Below are 9,453 nucleotides of genomic sequence, written 5' to 3' on the forward strand. Positions count from 1 at the left end.
GCAAAAATTTGGTCTCTGAGCTACCAGCTCTGCTGAGCACTTTGATCAGCTGCAGCATCCCCAGAAAGGGAATTTCAGGGGGCAGATGGGAGAAGGATCAAGCAAACAGGGTCTCATAAGGGAGAGCTGGGGCTTGGGGAGCGGCGCTGAGCCGCTTGCCTGCAGTGCAGCAAGAGTTAAGGCTGGAGCCCTGCGTGGGGCTCTGGCTAGGTGGAGAGAGCCCAGACTTGAAAGGTAATGGAGAGCAGCAGCTGGTTTTTTGATCCTGCTATACAGCCAAAGAAAAAAGGAATAATAATTCCCCTTTGATTGCAAAGGCCTCGGGATTTGGGGACAAAGGCTCTGATGGTGCTGCCCCGCTCGCAGGGGATGGGCTGGGGGGTGCTGGGCAGCACTCAGCACCACTGCCCTGGGCTCAGCCCCAGCGAGTTCACTGTAATGGGCTCCTCACAGAGCTGCTCAGCACCACCTTTCTGTGCTCGGCTCTGCCCTGGCACAGGCAGCCTGCCCTCGGTGCCTGCCTGTCACTCCTCCACCTTTCCATGCAGGATCAGACCCCAGCACAGCTCGGGGTGCACAGGGCAGCCGTGGCCAGGCCAGGCAGAGCAGGACCCCTCACAAGCAATCTGGGCAGCACTGGGCTAACTGGTGTTTGGTGGACCTGGCTTAGCTCCTGTTCAGATCATTGCTGCTTTCCACTGGTTGTACTCTGCTTGGGAACACATGCCACACTGAGTGTCCTTCCCTAGCCTTTGTCTTAACATTGAATTCTGTTTCCTGATTGCCCTACAGCCTCCCTCTCCGATTCTGGGTGAACGTCATCAAAAACCCCCAGTTTGTGTTTGATATCCACAAAGGCAGCATCACAGACGCCTGCCTCTCTGTGGTGGCTCAGACCTTCATGGATTCCTGCTCCACCTCGGAGCACCGCCTGGGCAAGGATTCCCCCTCCAACAAGCTGCTGTACGCCAAGGACATCCCCAGCTACAAGAGCTGGGTGGAGAGGTGAGTGGCAGCAGCGTGGGTGCAGGGCTCACCTGGGTGCTCTGGTCCTGCCTGAGCTCCTGCACTGAGCAGTTCTGCTTTCAGTGGCTGGTGCTGCAGCAGAGAGGTCCCTGCAGCGAGCTGGTGGCACAGCTCAGCCCTGCCAAGCATCACTGCTCTTATTGTCAGCTTAGAATCACAGAAACATTTTGGCTGGGAGAGACCTTTCAGATCATGAAGTCCAACCATTAACCCAGCACTCCCAGGTTCCCACTAACCCACATCCCTCAGCACCACATCTCCACGGCTTGGAAACCCCTCCAGGGATGGGGACTCCACCACTGCCCTGGGCAGCCTGGGACACTGGCTCAAGGGGAAGAAATTGTTCCTCAGGTCCAACCTAAACCTCCTCTGGTGTGACGTGAGGCTGTTTCCTCTTGTCCTATCTCTTGTTCCGTGAGAGAAGAGAGCAGAACCCACCTGGCTCCAGGCTCCTGTCAGGGAGTTGTCAAGAGCTTGTCACAGACCAGAATCCTGCTGGGCTAGATGTAGGCATCAAGCGAAATGATGCCCTTTTCCCCATGGATCTGGGTCAGTGCTGGGGAGGAGAGGGTCCCTCTGAGCCCCCTGTTTCTCATGCCCTGGGTGTCTCCCCGCAGGTATTACGCGGACATCGCCAAGCTCCCGGCCATCAGTGACCAGGACATGAACGCCTACCTCGCCGAGCAGTCCCGCCTGCACGCCCTGGAGTTCAACGTGCTGAGTGCCCTCAACGAGATCTACTCCTACGTCAGCAAGTACAGCGAAGAGGTGGGTGCTGGGGTGGGGGTGAGGGTGGGCTCTGTGCTGCCACCCCCTGCTCCTTCTCCCTCGTCCTCGATGGGGCACGCCCGTAGCTTGTGCCGCTGCTGCTCTGGCACAAAGAGGTTCAGGTCTTGCAGCGTGCTGTTCAGAAGGATGGAGGGCTAGAGTCTTGTGGGAGCAACTGGGTTTCTCAGTCGTGGCAAATGACCAGTGCAGCCCGTTCCTAAATCCAGTGGAAAACCATCGTGACCCAGTGAAGCTCCCTGGAAACCTCCCTGTCTTTTGGGATGGTACAAATCCCCTGTTGCGGTGGCGCAGACTCCTGTTTGCAAAGAATCCCTGGCAGCATCAGCTCCTTTAATGAATGCATCACTTGAAGCCGAGTTCTCACCATCTGTTCCACGCCTTCATTTCAGCTCAAGAAGAACCTATTCTGCAGTTATGTCCATTAAAAGGAAGGGTTTTGTCATTTAATTGCATGTATGCATTTGTGATACAATGCCACAGCTATTTTGCGGTTAGGGTTTTAAAATCTCATAACTTCCATGTTAAATGAGACAAGAAACGTGGAATCCAAGGTGGCAGAGTGGGGAGGATCACGTGGGTGACGTGCACCAAGAAACCAACGAGCGTGGCGGCCGCAGAGCGCTCCTCACGTTGCTGTCCTGGTTGTTAGTTAAGTTTCACACATCCACATTTCGAGTTGCTCACATCTCACTCCCTGCCCACCTCAACCACCCCCTCTCCCACACTGACTCCTTCCTCTTTTTCTTCTCTCCCTTTTTATTTTTTCTCTTCTAGCTCATTGGGGCTCTGGAGCAGGACGAGCAGGCGCGTAGGCAGCGTCTGGCATACAAAGTAGAGCAACTTATTGGTGCCATGTCTATTGAGAGCTGAAGAAAGGTTGTGGTGCTCCTGGATGGCAAAGGGCAGAGGACTGCACGGACTCTTGGGAATTAAGAGGGAGAACAAGCACGAAAGGCTCTGGACACATATAAATAGCAAGGCTCCTCTGGAACGAGCAGAGACTGACCCAAGGACTGGCTGTGTTCAAAGTCCTGTAGGATCTGGTTTGAAAAGGCAGAAAGAAAACAAGTCAAAACATCTCAATCGAAGTCAAATCAAGATGGATCATTTTTTTGAGCATTCACGGAAAGAAGGAACCTGGAAAGTCTGGATGTCTCCATGACTGCTGCTTTGCATGAAAATTGTTCAATGTATATTAGAAAATAAAACTTTATTTAAAGGTTTTTTTTAAAAAAAGGAGAAAAAAAAAAAAATAGAGTGAAAACCACAGAGGCCACAGAAATAATCCTGTCAACAAGGTCCAGCTCTGAATCCTGTCCTCGAGAGACTCCTGGGGACACGGCTCAGGGGCTCTGCAAACAGACTCTTACACCAATTGGAAAGTCTGGAAAACCTGAAATGTTCTCCTTTTTGGGATCTTACAAAAAACATGAGCACAAGTTTGCACCACACCTTTTTACACAAGTGAAATAGCAGTTTAGCCAGAAGATAGTTCAGTGGCTGAGGAACTTACAGGCACTAGAAGGAACTTTACCTGAGTGGCAAAACCATCAGATCATCCAACCTGTCCTGAAATCCAGCTTTATCTATGTATTTATATAGCATCAATATATATCTATTTTTTTTAAGTCCCGTTTACTGTTGAACGTGGAAAGAGCTGAGTTTGAACACCCTCCCCTTCTCCACCCCACTCCTCCTCACAGGCCAGCTCTGGCGTGTTACTGGTCTCTGCAGCTCCAACATGAGCAGAATCATAGATCCTAGAATCACAGAGTCACGATGGTTGGAAAGGACCTCTAGGATCATCAAGTCCAACCTTCAGAAGCACCCAGCCACCCTCTCCCCATCAGGCAGAGCTGGGGTGAAGCCTCTTGGTTGCGTTTTGGGGGTGGTTTCTGGTAGCCACCTCTGATTTCTTGCAGTAAAACCCAACAAACCCCAACGTTTGCAGTGAGTGAGACTTGAACAGCCTCGGCGTGGAGGGGGGAGGTTTATTGCTTTTCTGTTTGACTGGCAGAGTCCATCAGCACAGGCTCCTCCTGAGTTCCTCTGCCAGCATCTGCGGGGTCAGGCGCAGGACCTGGGTTCCCACTGGGGAGGGGAAGGAAATGTTTGCTCTAGGCCAGGGGGGAGGGTAACAGCACCCCCAGGCCAGCCAGCACTGCCCCTTGTCTCTGTCTCGGCGTCTCGTCGTTATCTCCAGTCCCTTGCTGGCCCTGGTGACACGTGGTCCTGTGGCCAGCGACAGGCAAATGTTTGTGAGTGTTATTCCTTTCAAAGACACCAAAGCTTATGTGTGTCCCTTTGTAGAGTGCCAGGAGGGGAAGGAACGCTGTAAATATTTCTCTCTGTAATAAATATTGATATTTGTGCAGGCTGCAGCGGGGAGGACAGGGTGAGGAGGTCTGATGGAAATGCCAGTACTGACTGCATGAGCTTGGCAGTGGCAGCAGAATAGCTCCCAGCATCTGCTCAGCCGTGCCCGGGCAGTGCTGTGCCAGACTGGGATCTTAGTTTGCAGCTGGTGTGTGTCAAAGGAAAATCCATTTTCATATCCATCCCCCTCCTCCACTGGTCCTGCCCAGAGGAGCCCGAGGGGGTCACTGTAGAGACTCTCAGCTTTTGGTCTGGAGGTGCAGTCCTAAGGAGAGCCAGCACGTAGAGAAATACTCAGGAAACTTGTTTTAATTGCCATTCAGTAAAAGCCATGCCAAGTCCACTTTCTTTTGGTAATCCACTGCTGTGAGTTTCTCTGGGCCCTTTTAATACTCTGGAAGAAAATACTAATGACCAACCTCGTGCAATAAGTCCTTGACATTTACAACAGCCTGAGCTTTGTAACTGGAGGGTTTGGATTTGCTGAGAGAGAGAGAGCTGGCAGAGAGAGCCCAAGCAGCAGAGCAGGAGTCACACAGCCTGTTATCAGGGGAGGTCCTTTTCCTTCAAGGGTCCTTCTCCTGCAGTCAGCCTAATTTCAAAGACAGAAAATGTGCAGATGTCTGGGTTCTCCTGTTAAAGGCTGGGACCCCAGAGCCCAGCACCGTGGATGTGGTGAGTGAGCTGTTGTTGGGGCAGCCACCAGCCTGCCCTGCTCTTTGCTGCTGCTGCTCCAGGGGATTGCAGAGGGCCAGGCTTTGAAACCCTCCAGGTCTCATTGTTTACTGGTTTCTCTTACTGGTATTCACAGGGATCTGACAGGCAGCTTCTGTGAGGGATTTCCACATTTAGATTCTAGTTGTGGTCAATGCTTTGGGTATTCATATTCAGAGTGTTCACCAGATTCTTATGGTACCCTGAAACCCAAGGAGAGCATCCCAAATGGTTTCCAAACACTTCTAGATATTAGTCAGACTAGTTATCTCTGCAGGCTTCACAAAATGTGAGTGCTGCCCAAATTAAAGACCTGGCTTTTCATTACCCAGGTGCTGGGGAGCGTGTGCTGGCCCTACAGCCCCGTTCAGGCCCTCGTGGTCCCCTTCTCCTCACTTCTGTTTGAGAGGGGTTCACGTAGCCACCTTTAAGCCTCCTTGCCTCATGCTCTCTCCCTTCTGCCCAGGAGCACCCCATAAGCAGTCGGTCTGTCATTCCCCCTTGCCCAGTCTTCTCCTAGCAGAGGTGGAGGTCCCCAGCCATCCCCCTGGGCTCTGGGAAGGGGTTTGTGGGGCAGTGCTGAGGGTGGGTGCTGCAGCAAGGACTGAGTTTATTGCCTGTGCTCTGGAAGGCAGCTGAGCAGAGGAGGACAGGGAAAGCAGCAGCACTTTGCACACCCGTAGTGTATTACACTTCTGACTGACTTACAGGGGAAGCAGCAGAAACCTCTTCTTCCATCATCCAAAAAGGCTTTGGGAGGATGGCACAGGGAACAGCACAGTGCTGACTGGAAGGAGTGGTCAATAAATAATCTGCCAAGCATCTACTCATAGTGGTCAACATGAATTATGGATCTTTACAGGCAATTATATGGAATGAAGCAACATAATCCCCTTGGGGCAAAGCCTTTGTCATCTATTGCCCTGTTTGCATCCAGCTTTTTGGTTACTCCTTTGGGGAGAGGAAGCCTCAGATCTCAAACTGGCAGTTTCTTCACGCTCGCAGCAAACTGGACTCGAGGTTTGGTGAGGAGGGGGTGGTGACTTTGCCTTAGATGAAATGATTTCCCATCCCTCTCATTGTCCTCTTCCTCCTGCCAGGAGGGTTGGTGTTTTGATTCTCCAGTTCACTTCGTTTCAGGTATTTCGACATCAAAGTGGGAGACGTCATTTTCCGGAATCTCTCCACTGCTTAAATAATTCCGTTTAATCTTCTGCTCATGAGCTATCAAAGCACCCACTCCACGGGGGAGCAAGGTGCTAATCAAACGCTTCTCCACCTTGAAAGCCTTTATTAAAAACCCCTATACAAGAGTCTGACTTAGAGGCAAGCATGAGCCCTGCTGTGGAGCACCACAACGCTGCAGCCCACCAAAGTACAGAGGATGTGGACATCAAGAGGTCCACGCTTTGCCATAAAAGATGAGTTTATATTTAAAGGGAGGCAGGAGAGATCAGCATGGCCAAAGTGCTGGACCCCTGGGAGATCCAGCGTGGACCAGTCCACAGCTGCACAAAGACCCCCTGTGGGAACCAGCGTGGAGGGAGCAAACCCCTGCCGGGGGGCAGTGTCCCTGGCAGTCGGGGAGATCCATCCCTGGCAGTTGGGGGGCTCCATCCCTGGCAGTCAGGGGGCTCCATCCCTGGTGGGGCTGGACGTGGCCATGCTGGTGGTGCCTTCCCCCAGGGTCTCACAGCTGGCACACTGTGGGGATGGCGAGTGCAGCCGCTCGACACGGTGGCAACAGAGACCTTCATCACAGCAGTGCCTTCAACACACTGTCTTAAAATCCTAATGGCCCATCCCCACCTAAGTTCTCTCTCCTACCTTCAACTGGACTTCACCAAAAATGTCATAATGTAGGAAACAGTTTGGGTGGGCCATGTGGAGGACAGAAGCAAGAGGACTTAAAGCTCTGGGGTTGTGTTCCTGCACACGGCTGACTCAGCACCTCGGTGTGAGTTGTTTAAGTCTGTGTGGAAAGGGTCGAGCTGCTTCCCTCCTCTGGTGGGCTCGACCTACAAACAAGGTCTGGTTTCCAGAATTCCCAAGCATCCAGCAGGGATGAGGAGCACAGACCTGCCCGCTGCCCTCGCAGCGGTTGGCAAAGGGCAGAGCAGCTCCCTGCATGGTCCCTGCGATGCTCCTGTCCAAGCCTGTGCCTCAAGCCTGGTCCCTGGCAGCAGCCCAGCCACCTTCTCACCCATCACTGGCTCTTCTCCATCCAGTCTGCAGTGCTGTCAGAGCTCACCTGTCACGGGGACTCAGCTCACCAAGCTAACTGAAACTAAAATAGACTGACTTGAATAAGCTTGGACATCAGGGAAAGCTCACGAGTGACTGTACCCTGGAGAGAAGAAAAAATGTTCAGAGGAGGATAAATAACTGACATCAAAGATGCATTAAAATGCCACAAAGCTTCAGCCACCCGATTTCAGGATTGCCTTTGTGCCATAAGCCACAAGCCCACAGCGTGGGGAGTGCAGCGTTGTGCAGCCGTGTCCCAGGTGGAGCCACGCCGGCGGTCCTGCCTCTGCAGTGAACGTGTCTTGGGTGGCCACCCAAAGCCATCACCCAAGGCCACTGAGACCAGCGGCTCGGAGGCTGGAGGTACAGCACTGGTGACAGCTATGAGGCCACCCAACATCTGTGTGGGCAGGACGTTTGTTTGGTTTTTTTTGTCTTTTTCAATTATGGATTTGGTGAGGAAATAATTGGTGTAGAAGATGCCAGCGTGCAACACAAAGAAGGTGCCGTTCAGGATCCTCAGCCCTGGATGTGCCAGTTAAATGTAGGTGTCAGATGAGTTTTGAAGGGGAAGAGGATGGGATCTTCAGATTGATTTTCACTGCCTGGAAGGCTTTGTGCAAAGCCTCTGCTGAGCAGGACTAACCCCCAGCTTCGGGCAGCGTCCTGTGCCAGGCGAGCCTTGGCACTCTGTGTCTCTGCTGCACGTGGGACCCGTTGCCTTCCTGGCTCCCAGCAGCACACTGTGGGTCTCCAGTCCGTGCCTGCAGCCCGGGGTGCTCCTCGGGGTGCTGGGAGCTGTGGTGGGAGGTGGGGAGGCAGAGGCAGTGGGGCTGCAGGGGTCCCTGGAGCCCAATGCTGCCTTTGCTGGAGAAGCAGCTCCTCGGCTGTGGCCGTGGCTGGAGCAGCTCGGAGGCAGCTGAAGGAGTTTTGGCCGTGCCCTGAGCACGGCGGTGTCTGTGTGCTTGTTATTTCAGACCCCCCTTTGCCCCAGTGTTACCCACTCCTCTCCTTTCTTTGTCAAAGTGGAATATAACACTGAAAAAAATAGATGTTCCTGCAGGGTGTAAGAACGTGCTCAAAGGACCTGCAGGGTCCATCCGATTGCATGGACAATATCCCAAATTCTCTGAGCCTCCTGAGGCTGCCACATCAAATACAAGATCTGTATGGCCTTTCCTTTGAGATTTTTAATACCTCTCTTTCAAATAAGCTTGGAAGTTTATGCAACAGCTTCTCCATCAGACATTTCCATCTCGTAGACTGGGCAGCAGAAAGGTGCAAGAGGAGCTGTCGGAAGGTAAATGATGAGCTGATTTTGCCCCGTTATTTCATAGCTTCAGAAGATACTGCAGTAAAACGTCCTTCTCTTCTTAATGAGTGTTTCTGTGCTAATGGCACCTTGGGGGGCGTTACGAGAAGCGGTGGGAAGCAGCAAGGAGAAGGGAACGTACAGGTACTAAAACTTCTGGAGTCCCCAGGAATGTCACGGAGTGTAGAGGTATCAGCCGTGGGGAAGATGCTGATTTCTTCTGCCCCCTCTTTAAAATAAAGACGTGCCAGCTTTGGGGGACTTGTGTACTGACAGGAATAATGAATTGATTTGTATCCGTACCCATTCCACCGTATCCTTCTCTGGCTCCTCCCCTCCCCGGTATACTTGACACACTGGAGTTCTGTATTATATTTTTTTTTTAAGATGATTGTCTGTTTTTTTGTTGTTTTTACAAGTGTTGTGGAAAAAAAAAAATGTAAGAAAGTTTAAGTATTTAAAAATGTTCCAAGGAAAAAGGGGGTTTTGTTATTATTCTAATATATTATTGTGTACCTATTGTAAATATGAAACACTCCTATTTTGCAAGCCAAGGACTCACTTTGTACTGTTGTTATATATAAATAAAGTTTACTGGTTAAAAAAACCCTCGGGAGTGGGTCCTCCTTTCCTAACATGTGGTGTGTGGCATTTGTTGTATAAACCAAATGTAGTGGTGAGAAATATTTACTTAGTGAATCACACCAGCAATAAATGGGTGAGTGGAAATCTGGAAATAACCCTTGTCTAGGGAAGCTGGGTTCATGAAAACATGAGTTCTTCATGTTTTCCCCTTCTGGAAATTATCAGTCCTTGAGGTAAAACGCATTTGCTTCCATTTCATAAATTCAGGCAAACGTTTTAGCAAACGCTGAGAGGCGTCTGCTGAGTGGTAGGAATCAGCAAGTGACTTCTTCAGCAGCTGTCTGTCAACTTTAATGACCAATATGGTTGCAATTACAGCAATGAACTTTCTCTAACAGCCCAAA

At 51.4% G+C, this 9,453-nt stretch overlaps 1 protein-coding gene across 1 annotated transcript in view; it reads left to right on the top strand.

Moving 5' to 3' along the window:
- The window catches only part of PLXNA2 (plexin A2), a gene marked incomplete at its 5' end in the record, with an annotated part of 43,834 nt that extends 40,820 nt beyond the window's left edge, over positions 1-3,014 (top strand). Inside the window, 3 exons of the mRNA XM_008943098.1 lie at positions 793-1,005; positions 1,644-1,794; positions 2,590-3,014. Coding sequence (XP_008941346.1) covers positions 793-1,005; positions 1,644-1,794; positions 2,590-2,685 — 460 coding nt within the window. The remainder of the gene's footprint in view (positions 1-792; positions 1,006-1,643; positions 1,795-2,589) is intronic.
- Between the last annotated feature and the right edge of the window lie 6,439 nt (positions 3,015-9,453).

The sequence above is a fragment of the Merops nubicus genome, unplaced genomic scaffold (genome assembly GCF_000691845.1).
Source record: "Merops nubicus isolate BGI_N331 unplaced genomic scaffold, ASM69184v1 scaffold22816, whole genome shotgun sequence".
Classification (NCBI taxonomy): Eukaryota; Metazoa; Chordata; class Aves; order Coraciiformes; family Meropidae; genus Merops; species Merops nubicus.